Below are 18,792 nucleotides of genomic sequence, written 5' to 3'. Positions count from 1 at the left end.
GCTTATCCTGTCAGGAGGAAATCTTTTCTGATGCCCAGTCAGTTGTCATCTATAGCAGGTTGCTGCAACCCTCCAAAACCAAAGAAACATTCAGCATCAGTACAGCTGAGCATAAAGCATTGCAGATGTGATAAATTCTGTCAGTGTAGTGTTCGTCTGTTCACGAAAGCCTTGCAGCAGAGCTGTAAACATTCTCTCTCACTGATGTGTCGGGCGTTTGATGTGAGATTTGATCCTCCCTGTCTGCCTCCATAGGCTGCCGTTTATGTCTCTTCAGCTTTTCATGGTCACATCAGCCTGAACTCATCAAAGCTGTTCCATCAGCGTTCTTGTTAGAATAGCAGGAAATAACACGTGTACAACATGATTTCATATGAAAACATATCCTTAACCGGGATGAGGAATGTATGTATCAGCTTTCACTACACAAGGGAAAAAACTATATACTTAAATCTTAATTAGGTAGTATTAAACAAAAGTTACATTTCAGCTTGTTTTTACACCATTAATTCCCCAATTATATAAAATATATATGTTTGACGTGATCTGCTGAAGGCCTTTATTGCTTTTACTGCGATGTGTGAAGACTGTATAGCCCTAATTTAGGCTCTTGTATGCTGTTTCACATTTGTGTTAACGCTTCAGGTGTTATTAAACATTGCACGAGTTAGAAGAGTCAACAGTAAGCATGCAGATGTGCAAGCCGTGATTTTTTGGGTGGAAGAATGAAGTTTCCAATTTATTCTAGTTGATTTCTGTGATACATAAAACCTCGGACTAAAGAAAACTATATGCAGGAAATGAAACGGTTACATTCAAAAGCAAATAACAACCTGCACTAAACCTGGAATGCCATGATTGTCAGTATATCAGCTGGACACATTATGATGAATTGAGGTTTCAGCGGAGAAAATATGCAATGCAGTATTTGTTGAGAGGAAGGACTGGTTGGACAGTTTTTTAGTGAGATAAAACAGAAACAGCTAAATAAACGCAAAATTATTTATATCGTGTCTTAACATACATTTTGTGGAAACACATTTATATGCTGTCTTTTTAAAACAGTTTTAAAATAAAGTAACAATTTAGGAAATATTAAGTTAAGCATTAAATTCAACCCATGTTCCAGGGGAAATTAGCATTTGCTTACTGTAAAGTGATGTGGATTAATGAAACCAGTCTGGATTGGCATATATGCCTGCTCAATTTTTATGTAATGGTCCTGGGATTTTGGGACATCAAAACTTGATGCTCACCAGAAATCACCTTATCCAAACAAAATATTAGATTTAAAGAAAACCCAAAACTTCACACAGCAAAAGGCTGGTTTGGTGTAAAAGTGTAAAATGTAAATGTGAAATTCAATTTTTGTTTTAAAAAAGCTGCAATGTAAAGTTAATAAAAGGAATTACTTTTCTATTTGTCTAGTCTGTTTCCCTTTTCTCTGTCTTCTCTGTCCTCACAGATAACTCTGAGACTGTGGTGCTCAGAAAGTAATGAAGACCCGCGTGTGTGTGTGTGTGTCAGTGTGCGTGCGTGTGTGCGTATGTGTGTGTGTGTGCATGTGTGTCTCTGATGACCTGCAGGTGGTGATGTGGGATTTGCTGTATCAAGTGATTGCAGAGGTCTGTATCATCTGCTGATTGGTCGATAGTTGAAAGCTCCTGGTTTCTAAAAGACCAGAGACAAATTTCACTCAGTGGCCTCACCCTCTTGTTGTTTTTCTCAGTGACTGCTCAGCTGTTGTGCAGTTTACATACTAATAATGAATGTTTCTTGCTCTTGTGTAGATAATTGACAGCTCCAAGCTGTAGTTGAGACAGTAGTGATTGGTGGGTAGGTATTAGGCAGCTCAAGGCTATAATTTGTTGTTTTTGTTTTCTTTTTGTTTTCTTTTTTTTATGTGGGAGGTTTTGAGATTTTTGTAACAGTGTAGTTTGTTTAATTTTGGTATAACCTTGATGCTAACTTATAAAAGTAAAAACTGCTCCTGTGAACCTTGATTTAGAGTCTCACCATCTCGTCAGAAGTCCAAGTTCACCTAGGTGGGGGCAAAGTTTTTTTTTTTTTTTTAATGAACTTCAAATGAATGTACATCCATCCAAGCTTGCTTCGAGGACAGGCTTGACCTTAGAGCAAAGCTCAATATGGACACCAACTGGACAAAAGGGGGTGTTACGACCTCATTGTCATGCAACATTCATTAGATGTCTCCCTGCTGAGTTAATTTGTTAGCTTCACAGCAATATTAATTTTGTTCACGGCCTGCTGCTAAATATGCTTAGAGATCTATTTGATACAAAGATGTGATGATGTATAATCACGTAGGACAAGCTAACTGGATCAATAAAGTGAATGATATAGAGATGATTTGGGGAACCCAAAGAACTACTGTACATCAATCTACAGTTCCACATTTAGAAGATAATATGATGGTATTAGTATTAAAGGCACTGTCAGTGTCATCTAAGAGCTAACAGTAACCAATGTCAATTTGACTGTTCTGATCTAGATATAATTGTTATACATTAAACATTGCCGTCCATCCTTAAAATGAATCAGATGTGTACGGATGGCAGTGACAGATTAAAGTTCCATGTTATACACCTTTGAAATTGCTGTCAAATACATCCATTAAATATCCATTGTAGGCCATTAGACATCAGAAAGTACTACTGAATTGCTACCTTATTGTTGGCTTTTTAATGGATCATACTTACAATCTGGCTGCATTCAGATGCGAGATATAGCATATTTTTTGTTTACTGCACAGTGACTGGATGCGGCTCAGATATGCACAGCAGGGACCTGAGGGTCCATCAGTGGTAGAAGAACTCCACAGCTGGCTCAGTAATTTGCCTGGATGCAATCGATCCCCTGTTATTCTCAAACAGCAGCCTGTACCCTTTCAAGGGCTGGGAAGTCTCTGCATTGTTATGGCACCTGTTCAGACTTCTGTGCAGCCTACACACACACACACACACACACACACACACACACACACACACACACGCACACACAAACACACCCATGCCAACTGTTTTCCATTTCTGTGATTTGATGACCTACTACAGAAAATGGAAAACTTGCATAATTTCTGTCTTACAAGCTTAATATTACATCCCTTTGGTTTGCTCCCAGAGCAGATGGCAGCGGCAGCATGCAGGTCTCTGTTGGTCTCTGTGAAGGTGATCTTGTCTGGAATCAGTTCATCCTTAGCAGAAGCCAGAAAAAAAATTCTTTTCATATATACAGTCTGCATCTTATAAATAAAAAATGCATGAGGCAAGTAGACTCAAAGAGGTTTCACTGGGAAGATCACATTACTGTAGGAATGCCAAATTTTCTGCTTTTATTACTCTCCTTGCATTGGAGCATTTTTCTAATGTTACAGAACACCACTATCTGCTACACATGGAATAAAAAAACAAAAATTAATCTTCAAGTGTGTCACAATTTATGAAAGAGTGCATTCTGATGTTACACTAAATAATAATATTTATGCAACTATCGCATGAGGAATGTCAAGAATTTTCCTTTGAGAAAACACTTTAGAACAAGTGATGCCAATCTCCGCCAGATGACATGTGCGGTAAATTAGTTGTTATTGTCAAGGAATAAAATAAAAGGAAACATTCCTGTGGGACCAAAGATAGGTGTAGATATACTGCAGATGTAGCATCATTAATTATATACACTGTTGTGACACAACTACAAGTTGTGAGATATAAGTCTTGTTATATAAGCTCAACTAATGCCTCTTAGAGTCTGCAATTTTCATTGCACTCGAGACAGTTTGCCTGTGAGATTTTGATACAGTACTTCTTGTGTGAAAATTTTGGTCTTATGGGGATAGGATCCGGGGGTCAAACACAGGGGGGTTTACGTTTTCTCGGAAGCGTAAACATCAGGAGCAAATCATTTGTTTTTTAGATCAGTTTTTAGTTTTTTAGACCTCATCATGGCCCAAAGTGTTCATCAAAGGCACAGCTTGACAGTGGCACAGTTTTGATGGTGCTACTATAAGGTGAGACTTTTGAATCAACTTTTTTTTCTCAAACAGCCAGGAGGTCATGAAAATCACCACCCTCCATGGAGCAGGAAAACATCATGGCAATGTGGCAGGGTGTTTGCTGAAACATCCGTCTGTCACAACATCGGCCAGTTCTTAAAGAGAAACTTGACCACTGACTTTTTGAAAAGCAGTGTTTTGCTGCCCTCTCTCTTAAGCCCGCTGACCACGTACAGCATCACTGATAGGTGTGGTCGGGTGTGGTCAGAAAGTGTGCTCGGTTGCACCTGTGACCATGCCCAGCAGTGATGTCGCGGGGTCTTGAAATACACCTGGGGCATGTTCAATCTGAAAACGTTGTCCACCGTTTTGCCACGGTTTCCGGGTTGAAAGACACGTTTCCTCCAAACGGTTTGAAACAGTGTGCAACAGTTGTTGAGGTACGCGTTTAATCGTTGAGTGGATTTGTCAAAGGTGTTAACCAGTGAGCATTAACATGTATATAAACCCTGCTGTTTTAAAAATCTACCATAGCTGCAATGCTTGCGTAACACAGCAGCGTGTTCAATGCACCACGTTTTTTTAAAATAAAAGTGCCCCTGATATTTACATCCCTGCAGCAAGGTGAGAAGTTAAACCACTGGAGGTCAACAAAAAACAGATTTTTCAGGGGTTGCAAGGTTCCTATTTATGCTTTTTTTTCAAAGTCTGTCTTTTTCCAGATCCAGCTGATCCTGTCCTGCAGTCTGGCAGTAATCGCAGTGTTTCTGCCATTCCCTGTCACCTGACTACCACACCCACCTGCGTACCTGTTCTCCATTCCCTCTTCAGCTCCGTAGGTATTTATACAAGCCCGTTTCCCCCTCATTCCTCATCAGGTAGTCTAGCGTGTCATCCCAAGGTATAGTGTTCCAGCCTTTTTCCCCTGCCTGCCAGTTTTTGCTGGTAATGAACCCCAGCCTGCTTTCTGGACTCACCTGCCTTTGCCCCTTTGCCTCAGTTTCTCTGCCTGCCCATTACTAGATCTGTGCTTGCCTTCAACATCAAGTAAACTTGAAGCTTTTATCTTGCAGCTCTGCCTGTGAGTTGTACTTTTGGGTCCAAACCGTTAGATTTTCTTTGGACATGACTGACTGACATTAGCATCCTCAGGCCGCTTTGTTAACCCTTCTTTTGATGTGTTAATAATATACTAGGTTATGGCCAGAGGCTTTTATGAGTCTTGACCATTCCTAATTACAAAGCAAAAAAGGAATTTTAAATTAAATTGAATGACATTAAATTTTTTTATTTATATTTGATTTTTTTTTTTTTGCTCATTCAGCAGATGCTTTTATCCAAGGCGACTCACAAGTATGGGACAACACTAAAGCTTAAGTACAGTAGGAGACATTGAAGTAAGTATGTATCTATGTATATCTATATCTATCTGTCTATATATAAAGCCACTCTAGCCACTTTTATCACTTGTTTACTTTTCAGTGTTTTTAAAACCCTTTTCTTTGTCATATATTGTAATAACTGATTCCTGATGACTAATCAGACACAACTATCAGGTACTAAACAGACCTTCAGTACAGGTTCTTTGTTGGATTGGAATTACTTGGAATTGAAATCTTGCTTTAGGTTACCATCAACTGATTGTGTCATACCTGGATGGCTGTGTTAACAATTCCTTAGGCATGGTGTGTATTTGTGAGTGTGTGTGTGTGTGTGTGTGTGTGTGTGTGTGTGTGTGTGTGTGTGTGTGTGTGTGTGTGTGTGTGTGTGTGTGTGTGTATGTGTGTGTGTGTGTGTGTATGTGTGTGTCTCAGGGGTTGTGTGTTGAACCCATATCGTCTTAACTGAAGCACCAATTCAACCTGATGGAATTTATTGGCAAAGATGAATTGTGCCAGAGAAATTCAGCAGGTAAAAGCCAAACACATGGCATAATTAAGTACTTGAATGATCTGAATCACAGTTTCGCTCGAAGCCACACATAATATTAACAAATTAAGTTAGTATTAAACTCTCGGGAATGTTTGTTGTACCATGATTTTTGACAACAGTCAAGTCTTTATTGATCATTAGTGGTTCCATTGGAGACACCAGACAACAGCAACAAAAACAAAGTGCCATAGAAACACTAAATGTACCAAGAAACATCCAGAATCAATACAATAAAATTAAAAACAGCTTTAAAAGATTCTCAGTGTTGGATGTGTAAAGTTTGATAGAGTGGTGGTGGGAGCTGAAGCCCTTTTACAGCAGTGGGTTAAGCATGTCATTAAAACAAAGATCTATTTGTGACATGAGTGATTGGCAGAAAACTAGCACACACGTCGTAAAGTCTTAGCTGTGTAGAGCTATTATGTGGACACAGCAATCTAAAAATTCCGTTTTGTGTTTGTTTCAACTTTTCATCTACTTGACACTTTATAGGTGAGTATTGACACATTTGCATAAAGTATCTGATGGTGGAGTTGCATTGCTTTTATTGAAATTCACAGTAATGTTAAAAATGAATTCATGTGTTTTGAACCTGGTAAAAGCTGGCTCTACCCACAGTGAATGTAATTATGTGCTCAAAGCATACATTTACCAATATAAGAATACTGTATGTTTGTGCTGTTCAATACAAATGTACCTTGAGTACAATTTTAAGTGTTCCTCCATTGTAACAACAAACGACAAGTAGTGCAACATCTAAAGATGTGTCCATGCAATATGTATAATTGATCCACATTGAGAAAAAATATTGCCAAGATGTCTAAAACCAGATGCAGGAGAAATCCGTTATTTCTTCAGCTATCCACCCGGTGGGTGGAAAGGAGCACCATGTCTGAGCAGACTCACACAGTAAGACATGGGATGTGAGGAAGATTAAGGAGGAAGTCATGCTCATGGGAAAGGAGACAACAACGTAAGGGACGTAATACTGGGATCACATTAAGGTGCTTGGAGGGGGTCCTACACCAGATCTCTGTGTGTGTGTGAGTGCCCCGATCGTGAGTCTGTGAGTTTGTAATATTTCTGAATTCACTTGGTTGATTGTAAATCACACTCTTATTTTATTGGAAGAATAAATGTGCTTCCTCTCAATGACCATGGACTCAAGGCAAACTGATAAAACCATAATGGTCTAAAAAGAGCGTGTCACCATTGTACCAAAAAATACAAAGGTATCCATTCATCCCAGTGTGCTCACACTCTCAGTCATACACATACACTCACACACACTCAAGAGGTGAAACCCCACAGCAACCACACTTTGTGCACAGTCAAATGTTCAACCAAGGCTGGTGATGTTGGAACGACCACCGGGGGGTGCTACGATGCGGTGGCCAGACCGACGTGGGACATTGTCATCGATCTGTGCCCCTGAAAAATAAAGACAAAAGTAAAAAATTATTTTTATTTCTCTCAAATAAATCTTGTAAGCAATAGTTCGTATAAAACCCCTCCAAATGTCATTTAATGCATCTCGATTTTTATGTTCCTTCTGAGACGTGAAAAGCATCAAAGAAATCACTGGATTTTAAAACTTGCACAAAATATATAATATCTGTTACCTGATAGGCTGAAGTTGGACTGGTGTAGGTTGCGTATTGGTGGTGGTTGGTGAGACGTGGGTGAAGATTTGGCTGACGGAGCAGGAGTAATATATTTGGGTGTAGGAACGACATCGCACACAGGGCCATCATACAACCCGCGAGTAACACCCTGCTTCCCCTTCACCTGGATAGAAACCACACAGAGACACAAACACAAAACAGTTAGATAGTGTCAGCTATTAGTCATTCTTCACAAACAAAATGGCCTGTAACCCACCACATGGATTACTTTGAAATATATCTTGTAAAATCACCAGCATGGGCACATAGCACAGTATAACCAGTCTATTTTGCTTATGCTGTTAAACTTTGGTGCAAAATATAGTGTTATCGTAACTTATTATTAGTACTGACCAGTAGTTACAATTTCTTATCACTTCTGACCAAATGTGAAGCTACGTTCTTGCCTCAGTTGTCCTACAATAACAACGCACAACAAAAATGAGTAGACGGCCACTGGCTGTTGTCTGTTGGCTTTTATGGTGTGATTTTGTATTTATTCATTTGTTCTTTGGGTATCTCTGATACTTTTTTTATTTTGTCTGCTCACTGAAAAAAATGTATCAAATGTGCATATGAGATATGATTCAATTTCCTAGTGTTTTTTTTCCCCTATTTACTAATAACTCTTATGGTCAGTCACTGAATGCGTCATTGAAGGTTGATTGATTGGAAAAACAACAATGGAAGTAAGTCCAGGACTTTATTTATTGCCGAACATAATCTGGGATGTTGCATCTTATAAATATACTGGAATATTGCCAGTAGGCCAAACCAAATTAGACTGACAATTATGTATGAGTATTTTGATGTTGATTTTTTTAAGTATTTTTGAAAGTAGTAAGAAAAGAAGCTGTGCCGCTATAGGGAAACTAACATTGAAGTTTGACAGCCCATCTAATCTTTGAAGTGGAAATATTTTTAAACGTCCCATTTTTAAAACTGCCGTAGAAATGTCCTTAAAATGATTCATGTTGTGTACCTGGTTCCTGAATTTAACGCGCTGGTAAGCATAGTCTGGGAAGGGCTTGCAGGGAATAAACCGACCGGTGCCCGGCTGAGCCTGCAGCTTGCCTTCCTCATAAACCACCCGACCTTGACTCAACACCAGCGCCGGACCTCCACGGCACTCCAGACCCTCAAAGATATTGTATTCTGAAGCCTGTGTGTGGACAGGTAAAACATACAAGAAAAAGAAAGTGGGAAAAGGGAATTAAGCAGAAGGACAAACGAGAGGTTTTTATTTCCATTATTCCCCACCATTTGGAACACTGACACCCAACACTGTCGAGGCCCACTGCACTATTTCAGCAATCATTGTATCAGAGAGCTTAATACGTGAAATAAAATGCAAGCCGTTGAGAAGATGGGGATGGGGGTGAATAAGTGAGAGGCTCGGGGCATATAGAAGGGGAGACAGTGTGAATACAGGGGGATGGTAGCACAGAATGGGTGAGGGGTAAAGTGGGATTATGACCTAAAGCCTGCAGCAGCCTGGATTAGAGCCTTTGAGAGGGGCAGAGCAGACTGAATACATTTACCACTGTCTATTATCTTCACTGTATTGTGTCAAATTGCCAAAGGCCAATTTTCACCTCTGAGGCCAGTCTCCTGAATTTAAACACATCGTTTGGTCTTGAAATTCAAAGGATCAGTTCATCCAGCTTGCTATAAAACACATTATTTCATTTACCTTTAGCGGTATCTTAACATGCAGACAGCTTTGCTTCTGCCACCCCAATACAAAGGGGGTGAATGGAGTTTCATTTGTGGTGCTCAAAAGATTAAAACTACAGTGTCGTAACAATCCCCAGTCCTCAGTGTGAACATTTTCGCTGGAACCACTTTCTATTAAAGAGATAATTATTTTTCATTGTCATTTTAAATGGATTCGGTGTCATTTTACAATACAAAATTCCACTCACCACCATTGTTTTTAAGGTGGCAGTAGAAAGTTTTGGTTGGAAATTTACCCAGACCTGAGTAACTTTCAAACCTGAGCAAAACGAAACCCCAAACTATCTGCATGTTTAGATACTACTTGAGATAAATGAGAAAATACATTATTTCATAATTTGGGTGAATTAGCCCTTCGAAAGATAAATCTCATACTCACTTGTCAAATGCATTTCAGCTTCCTTTATATATATAATCTTAATAAACAGTGGTTTTTAATATAATGTAATGCATGTATTCTTCTGTTGCCACTGCACCTATGCAATGTGGCGTCATACTGTTCACAGTAATACCAGGCCTGACTGAATATCACTCTCACTTAGAATTAGATTTCAGGATTCTCTTTACCTCCTCTGATCTTCCACTCGGTTTTGAACCTATTTCACGCTCTGCAATCTCCCATATGAATCCTTCCTTCCTGCAGCCTTTCTCCCCCAACAGCCGGTGTACCCACCCTCCCTTTACCCTCACCATCTTTCCTCTTCCCCCTGCCCTATTTTCTTTGTGTCCTCACCGACTGCTGGCGTTTGGCCGTGATGGTTTTGATACTGTCAGGGTCCCAGATGACAATGTCAGCATCAGAGCCCACCGCTATCCGGCCCTTACGTGGGTACAGATTGAAGATTTTAGCAGCATTGGTAGATGTTACTGCCACAAACTGGTTCTCGTCCATCTTCCCCATTGCCTGAGAGACAGATAAATGGTTGTTTAAAGTGGTAGACAAAACTCACACCCACAGCTATACACACACACACACACACACACACACACACACACACACACACACACACACACACAAGCGATCATTGCTCACCACAGCCTTGTCCCAGATGAAACCCATTCTCTCCTCCACGCCATTGGTTCCCTCTGGGATGAGGGTGAAGTCATCTTTACCAATTGCTTTCTGGGAAGTGGAGTACGCGCAGTGAGCACTGCCTACCACCTGGAGGTCCCCACTGTATCAAGGCAAAAAAATGATAGGAAATTATCAGCATACCCTTAATCCTGCAGTTATTAAGATGTCAAATGTTTGATGATTTTCCCCTGCAGAATTTAAAAAAGTCTTGAACTATTGAATACAGGTAGCTTGTGATCAGATGATCAGTTTAAGGATATCTGGCTGAATTTTGTCAATTAAAGACAAAATTCACATTCAAGTAATAATGATAAACACAAAGACAGTCATTTTCTACTATTAGCCACCAGATGTCCTCATTGAGCACGTTAGTTAAAGCACAAGTCATGTAGTGGCCTGGGGCTGAACCAGTCAGAGTGGTGCAAGGCAGCTGCAGTACCAGTCCCTTAGGCATTAACTAGACCAAAAGGGATACACTGCATTTTTAAAAAAAAATCATCAACCCACCTGACTCACTCTACCTCCTATTACAAAACAGGGTGAATTTGACTGATAAAGAGCTATCATTATCATAATTTCTCATCTAAGGCCTTTTATCATGTGTTAATTACATTACTTCATGGTAGTGAGCCGTGGGATCATCACCCCAATGCCAAGAGAGTGCTTATTATGGAAATAATGGGCCTTACTCAAATGTGAGAGAAAGTGTTGCTCTTTTGTCCACGTCACTGAAAAATAACCGAAAAAATACACCCTGTCGCTTCAGCAGATGCTCAAAGACAACGGCAGCATCACACCACTGGCGTGACAGCAGTGACCCGCCTTGAGAAGCCGGAATTGCAGACGAAGGGCGGAGGAGCAGGGGGGACGAGTGAGGAGGAGGAGCGGGGGGGGGGGGGCACTTGGTAGCCAAGGCAACGGGTGATGGAGGATTCTAGTTCCTGTGCTATTTATGGAAATCGGGGACAGTCAAAAGTGTACAGCAGTATTTGGTGTGCATTTTGTATGTGTGTGAGTGTCTGTCTGAGGTGAGAAGAGAGTTGGGTTTGGTCTGGGGCACTTTATCCCTCTCTGTGATACTCGTGAATTACTACTTAACTTACCTTTATCCTGTATTTTACATTATACGTTTAAAGTTGCTTCAAAATGATTATACAGGTCCTTATGAAGTCTCCCTCACCTCCTTCCTTCTAACCATCTTCTCCCCATACAAATACCTTTGCCTTCTCTGCATCTGTTTGTCTTTTCTCAATAAAGCTGGTCTGACATTGTGCATTACACTAACAGCTGTTTGTGCCATGAATACCAAGTAAATATCTAGGGGCAAACAGTGAGAGTTAGATCCTTGCTGGTGTCTCCTTTGGTTTCATCCGGCTGATATGCATTTCACTTTGTGCAGAGGTTATAGCTAAATTAAGCATGTTGTCTGTCTTCACTCCATATCAATTAGTAAAGTTTTTACATTTTCTACTGTTTATGAAATACATTGTAGGCTACATACTTTGTCAGGTTTCCTAGAATATTATTGAAAAATACTGAGGAGATGCATTAAGAAGAGACCTTAGTGCATTTACGTATTTGCATTATGTGCATTGATTGCTGAAAAGGTTTAAGACGTACCAAGCCAGCAGTGTGTGGAGATGGTCTGGAGTTGTGGGATCAGGACTCAGAGGTGGAGAGGTCACATAAGCAGCTGCCTTGGCCCAGTTCTTGCTCCAATAGTGAGAACCGTCAGTGGCCAGGCTAGCTGTAATTGGCTCCCCAAAAACTACAGAACCTGGATGGGAAGGTAGGACAATAAAGTTCAGACTCTGAATATAACGAGTCAATAAAGACAGGAAAAGTCATTAAAATGGAACCAGATATATGAAATGATTAGAACCTGGTGAGCAAAATTAAGAAATGGAAGGAAAGGAAAGTGGCTGACCTTTCCTCCGGGCCTGGGTGATAGTGTCGGCTGCACTCTTGCTCATCACCTTGGTGATGTAGACAGGACAGTTCACACGGTTACCCAGAGTGATGGCACGAAACACCGCCTCAGCCTCCAGCTGCATGGAAAGGAAGCGTTAAAACCTATGCAATGATAGATGGATAGACGGACAGTGAGGGTGTATGAACATCACCTCTTCCGGACGACTCAGAGGATGGCCCTCAGGTCCGGTGATTCCAAGGCCGAGGATTTTTCTCTGTTCCTAAAACGCAAAGGTTTCCTAATTATCCTCACACGCATTACATTAACAGTTACAGTACCTGTAAAGTCATGCTTTATGCACAGGACTCACATTTTAGTGCCTTTGTTGGTATCTCTTGGCTGTAAAATAAGAAATGTCATGGTCTGTCCAACTTCCAAAGAAAACAAAGTGTGCATTGTAATCCTAGACTGCCAGTGCTCCGTGGTGAGCTCCTGCTGGCTGCGCTGTGCCTCTGACAGCGCTTTCTGGGGCACAGTGAAATTAAGATGAAAGCCAGACCGCCACCCTGTTCCTTTTTTTGGTTTCACTATGTGTTTTCAAACGGGTCGGTACTTCTGCTGGTTTTTCATCACCCATCTTCCTATTCCCATTACAATTAGGTTAACAAGTATGTCATTATCATTCATCAGCTCTCCCATTATCATTCATTACTCTCATTCATCTTCACATACATCATGGTTTTCACCATAATTTTCCCCTTAATCAGGACCATGATCTCCATCACCATGACTACTATTATCCATCACTGCCGTCAGCATTATCAGCACCTTCACCCTCACCATCTTAATCACCATTACATCATCATTAGTATAATAACGGTCAACAGCAATCTTGGCTAAGATAAACCTGTCATTCTCAGCATTCGCAGCAGCAGCATTAAACCTTTTCTGTCTGAGAGCTGGAGAGTTATGCAACAAGAATATCTTTCAAATGCAGCGGAGGACTATAAAAGTAGAAGACTGGTCATGATTCAGTTCAGGCCATTATATGTTGTTAGTTATTTCGCCACGGAAGACTGCTGTGTCTGGAGGCTGTCAGCGACAGGCTGTGATGGTGCTGCAAGAGGTATGGGTTGCCAGTCCCCACTAAGAGACCAAAAATAGTGGAGGTTATGGAGCACTTACCTGAGCAATCAGGTCACCGTTTTCAGCGTGAACTAACACCACAGCACCCAGCTGCTTCAGGAAGGAGAACGCTTCGTAGAGCTGAGAGAGGGAGGAGTCCGAGGAACAAAAAAAGGATTAATAGTGGAATGAAAGAGCAGAAGGTCACAGATTTGCATGAGGAAATTAGTGCAGTACTAGTGATTGGTGTAATTAGTGATTTCTGAAACATACCTGAGAATCTGACATCTGGTACACGTCCTTATAAGCCATGTACACTTGGAAGGAGTTGATACCTGACATGAGTGGAAGCAAAGAATGTATTCTCAGAGGCAAGACAAATTCTGTGAGTGTAGCCAAAACAATGAATCGTGAAATATAATAAATAAAATCAAGATCAAGACAAATTTCAAGTTGCAAAAACTGATCTATGGGCTTGCGTGGCATACACAGCATTCAGAGCATGTTTATGTCCAGCAACTGAGCCAAGCGTTACAACTCTACTTCATTTCTGAAGGAAATTGGTCACACAAGCAGCTGCCTTGGCTCAGTCACTGCACTATTTTGTGGCTGCCCCAAAAGAAAAGCGATTTTTTACTTAAAACAGATTACAAGCAAACTTTAAACACTGCCACCATGACAGTGCCGTGATGAGAACAGTGGCTTTCGGGTGAGCCCTCACCATAAGAGGATTCAGCACTCAGCCAAATTGTTTCTAAATCTGTCCCTATTGTTCCTGTGAAACGGGTCCAAAATGAGGATGAACAGGGAACTGAAACAAGGATTACAGCATTGACCACAGCTCCGATCTTAGAGTAACTAAAAACTGACGTACCTTTCTCTTGCACCAGCAGCTCCAACTCATCTTTAACAGTCTCATTCCACTGGGGGATGTCCACATGCAGGGAGTAGTCACAGCATGCCTTCTTATCTGCAGCCTCCTGCCAGTGCTCAAATGCCTCCAGCAGGCTGTCCCCAGGCTGTGGTGTCACATGGTCAACTGAGAGGTGAGAGGGGCCAAAGGTTAGGATGGAAAGAGCGCAAGCAACCCGATATATTCAATTTACGTGTGGTCACAGAGTGCATTCTACGCTGAACGCATCTAGGCGTCCACACTCACTGATCATGGTAGTGCCTCCAGCAAGCGCAGCCTTGGTGCCCTGTAGGAAGTCATCAACAGGCTGTGTGCCCAGATAGGGCTTCATTAGACAGGTGTTGACATCTATCCCCCCTGGTATCACCATGCGGCCATTAGCCTCGATCACGTTGACGCCCCCCGGAACAACCAGATTCTCCCCCACCTGCCTGCCAAGGACCAGGCACAGGGAGGGTGAGAGGGAGACAAAAAGCGGGAACGAGGAGGTGCCGAGACGATGGGAAGAGATGTGGCGCAGGAAAATATACGGGTGTGGATGAAAAGGCGTTGTGGGGGATGTGAAGATGGAAAACATAGAGAGAATAAAGAGGCGAAATCATTATCGACGGAAATAGATTCACAGCACTAAAATCTATACTGTTATGCCTCTACAGTGCTTTGACATAATTAGCTCCTTATATACGCACTTGATGAGCCCATCTTCGATGTAGACATCCGCAAAGAGAGACTGGTCATCATTGACCACCCGCCCTCCTTTGATCAGCAGCTTCTCACTCTGCACAGGAGAAGTACAGAGAGGGAGGGAGGGAGAGGTACAGGAGGGGCTGAATTCAGTCCTGACATTTCGATATATTGCACAATGAGTTATGTAACCCATGACCTTAGAGCAATATGACCAGACAGTGCTGAGGGTGAGGTTGGAGAGAAATGCATAGCCCCACCGGTGCTGTGCATGGGTGGGGTGGCATAATAGCTAACAATACCGATATTTGACTAAATGTCTAATTTAATTGTATAGGATCAGACTACTGAGTATTTAGAAGTGCAGCGTTAAAACGAGCACATGTATGTCAGACTACCATGTGTCCACACCCTCTGCCACCAGGAGGGTGCCTGGCAACAGCCTTAGGAAGATGTTATGTCTCCATGGTAACCAGCGATCATCCATGGTTCGAGATGACGGCATCTGACAGCCCAGCTGAATTCTCAGCATCCACAGCCAATGGGGATGCTTGCAAAAGAAAAAACGTGGGTCGGTCGGTCGGATTTGTTATTTCCTGCCTCCGCCACGAAATGTAATGCTCGGCTACATCGACCGTATGTTGCCTTTGGATTCGTTTCGCATTTAATAACACTCTGCATACTGCAGCATCCATGGGGGGAAAAAAAGGACGCGTCTTTGTTCAAATCCAGTCTCACACCTCTGTGATGTTTTATACGAGCCATTGTTTCCTGTGCGACTCGCGATTAGCCCGTCAAATCAACCGAGTTAATCCCACTGACAGGCGGCCGGATTACACAACTGTCCGACCCCGAGCAACAAGACGCGCTCGATTGGACGCACAGACACTGAGAATTGTAACCTCTCTGTCTCGCGTTTGCTGCCTCACACGGGAGCAACGGTAGCCTCGAGGGCCCTTCTGCTCTTTGCCGCCCCACTAAGAATTTAATCCCCGCTCCGCCGGCATTGGCAGCGGGGATTTGCATACGAGCGGAGAGCCAGTCCGGCCAACGCCGCTGACCAGGCCGGGTCTCTTACCGTCAGATGGGGGATGCTGCTCTTCCCCTGGTAACTGGTCCCAGACATGCTCACTCCGTCGCTCTGCCCCCGGACGGTCAACACAGTGGCTGGTTGCGGTGACTCCGGCGCCCTGCGCTACGCTCTGCGACCCTTTGTCTCCCCCGGTGTGTGTTGGTTATTGTTTCCGTGTGTGTGTGTGTGTGTGTTTGTGCGTGAGAGGGAGAGCGATGAATCCGCCGCCGTACGGCTGCGTCAGGGTGCGTGGAGCGCGCACAGTGGAGGACAGGTGACGGTTCCTGTGCGTGCGCGCGTGCGGGAAGGGAGCGCCTGCCCGGTGCTTGCGTGCGCGCGGGAACACACACGAGCACACGCGAACAGCTCACGCGAGGTCACAAAGACAACACAGCGAGGGGACGCTGTCTGCCGCCGACCAACTCAGCACCACAGACTCAGCGCAGCGCGTGTGTCTCGACGCGCCTGCGTTTGCATGTTTTTGGAGAATTTTTATTGGAGCTACGCAGACGTAAAACCAAAACGGCCAAACTGCAATGCAGCACAAAAGTTCATCATTTATGCAGACTGAGGCATTTCTCTCAGAATAGGCTAACTCCTGGTGGGCTGTTTGAGAAATCCATAAGACGACAGTTCCGGTCTTTCAAGAGGAGGCCAACACAACATTTTTTTGTCGAATAAAATGACTTATTGAAATATCTGGGGGCGACTTTCAGCCGACAAAAACAATGGTGATTGCTCATGTTCTAAGTGGACCTATAGTCCTCAACCAGCTGTAGTCTATATGCTACACTACACTATACATATGTGTGCATTAAATGTATCGGGAAGTCTGTTCATAGATGTCAGCCATCGGAATTTCAACCAAAAAGCCAGACACAGGGAGAAAAAAGGCCAAGGATTAAAATCGTCAGTCTCACCTTTCCATTAGGGTTTTCCCTCCCCGAGGAATGTCTAACCTCAACAGCGGAGCGTGCGTCGTCCCTCTCCCCGGGCGAGTTGGTCACTGACCCCTCCCGGGCCTCGCTGGGCGTCTTCCCGATGGGGTCACCAGTGTCCAGGAGCCTCTCGCGGCTCCCGCTTCTCGGGGTGCGGCTCCCTTTCCTCCCCACCGCGTAGTTATCGAAGTCTATGGTCTTGCTCTCAAACGCCCCCTCCACGGAACTGAACATCCCGTAGGATTTCCGCTGGCTCGGCCCGGTGGTGACCGGTCCCGCCAGGTAGACCGGCAGCTCATCCTCCCGGTTCCACTGTCTTCTACAGTCCGACATTGTGGCTTCCGCGGGAGACGGAGACTTCCCCCACCAATCTGAAACGACGGAGACGGCAGCCGCGCTTCTTTCACGTCTAACCGGGTCACCGTCCCTCCTCTCAGGCAAGCGCGTTCATTCGATGCTGTGAACTGTGGAAAAAGCAGCTTTCTCCGGGCTACCCAAGGATCCCGCCTCTTAACACACGTACACACACGCACACACAGACACACACGTACACACACACGCACACGCTCACACGAACAACAGTGAAATGATGCAGTGCTCCAGTTTTGATGGGAGGAGTGGTGGTGTGTCTGTGTGAATTGGTTTTAATGCGAAACATTACTGTAGCTCTGCAAGAGCCTAGTTGGAGACCGCACGTAGCCTACAAACATTCACACAAATAAGATGAGAGCAAGCCTGGGTTTCCGCCGCTCTCTTTGTCTTCGTCCCTCTTTCATTTTAATGCGGGGGTTGTGCGTGAGCATGTCACTCCAACAGCGGATTAAACCGGCCCGTGTCATCTTTTAACCCACGTCCGCAGGGATAGGCAGATTGGAAAATGGTCTATGTGCCCTCGGAGTTAACGGCTTGTGGGCCGGTCTAGGGCGCCGCGCGGGGCCTGAATGAGTGCAACCTGCGGCTCGGGCAAGGCTCCGCACTGCAGCAGGTGCTCTGTGGCCAGTGACCCGTATGCTCATGGGACGCTTGCTGATGCGCGCCGACGGTGACAGCGGGAGCTGAAGTCTTGTTCTAGGCAGCGACAGACCGTCCCTCTCATCGCCCGTGGGGATACTGGGAGAGGGCGAGAGACAGAGAGCCAGAATGAGAGAGAGAGAGAGAAGCCGGGAGCTGTCTGTTCAGTACTCACGCAGGTGGACAGCTCCCAGAGAAACAATGCACCAAACGTGAAACACAGCAACAACACGACACATGCAGCCTTGTTGGATCGCGTTACAATTCATACGGCTCTTTGGTCACTGAGTGCGCGGTTACAAACAATTTCTGGCACTATGTGGAGTCCACGTATCTATATCTGGAAGCGGGCCTATGGGATATATAGCACGTGATATTATAATTATTATAATAAGAAAACACTATAATAAGGGCACAAATCAAATGCTTATAACTAATGCATGAGTCGTGGTGAATTAATGCAGGATTTATCACGAATTCCTGTTGCTGACCTTACACAAAATTGATCAAGTCCCAACGAGTTTATATCAGTGGTTAATGTTTAATGGATCATCGGCTGCCCACAGTTACTGCACGTTCATTTATCCCATCAGATCTGCTGAAATCCAGTCTCGTCGGCGACTGGTGCCGCAGGGGAGAAAGGCGAACTCGATCAAGGGCCAGACAGATGATAGATAGATTTTTTTTTTTTTTTAAGACAAACAGAGACACGAGGGA

The 18,792-nt window shown here is 43.5% G+C and overlaps 1 protein-coding gene across 3 annotated transcripts; it reads right to left on the bottom strand.

The window, feature by feature from the left end:
- Window positions 1-7,283: 7,283 nt before the first annotated feature.
- crmp1 (collapsin response mediator protein 1) lies at window positions 7,284-17,397 on the bottom strand. Of its 3 annotated transcripts, none has more exons than XM_040146085.1 (14): window positions 17,047-17,397; window positions 15,060-15,148; window positions 14,617-14,801; window positions 14,332-14,496; window positions 13,731-13,792; window positions 13,518-13,598; window positions 12,544-12,612; window positions 12,348-12,468; window positions 12,041-12,197; window positions 10,379-10,520; window positions 10,079-10,249; window positions 8,591-8,770; window positions 7,567-7,732; window positions 7,284-7,375 (listed from the first exon to the last, which is right to left on the bottom strand). In XM_040146085.1, the coding sequence occupies exons 1-14, from the start codon at window positions 17,395-17,397 to the stop codon at window positions 7,284-7,286; spliced, it is 2,031 nt and encodes a 676-aa protein (XP_040002019.1). The 3 variants fall into 3 exon arrangements, with proteins under 3 accessions (XP_040002019.1, XP_040002020.1, XP_040002021.1); XM_040146086.1 differs by having other exon boundaries at window positions 17,086-17,397; XM_040146087.1 differs by lacking the exon at window positions 17,047-17,397 and adding an exon at window positions 16,133-16,180.
- Window positions 17,398-18,792: the final 1,395 nt, after the last annotated feature.

This window comes from Xiphias gladius, chromosome 15 (genome assembly GCF_016859285.1).
Source record: "Xiphias gladius isolate SHS-SW01 ecotype Sanya breed wild chromosome 15, ASM1685928v1, whole genome shotgun sequence".
In the NCBI taxonomy this organism is placed as follows: Eukaryota; Metazoa; Chordata; class Actinopteri; order Istiophoriformes; family Xiphiidae; genus Xiphias; species Xiphias gladius.
This window is presented reverse-complemented; position numbering and strand designations above follow the sequence as displayed.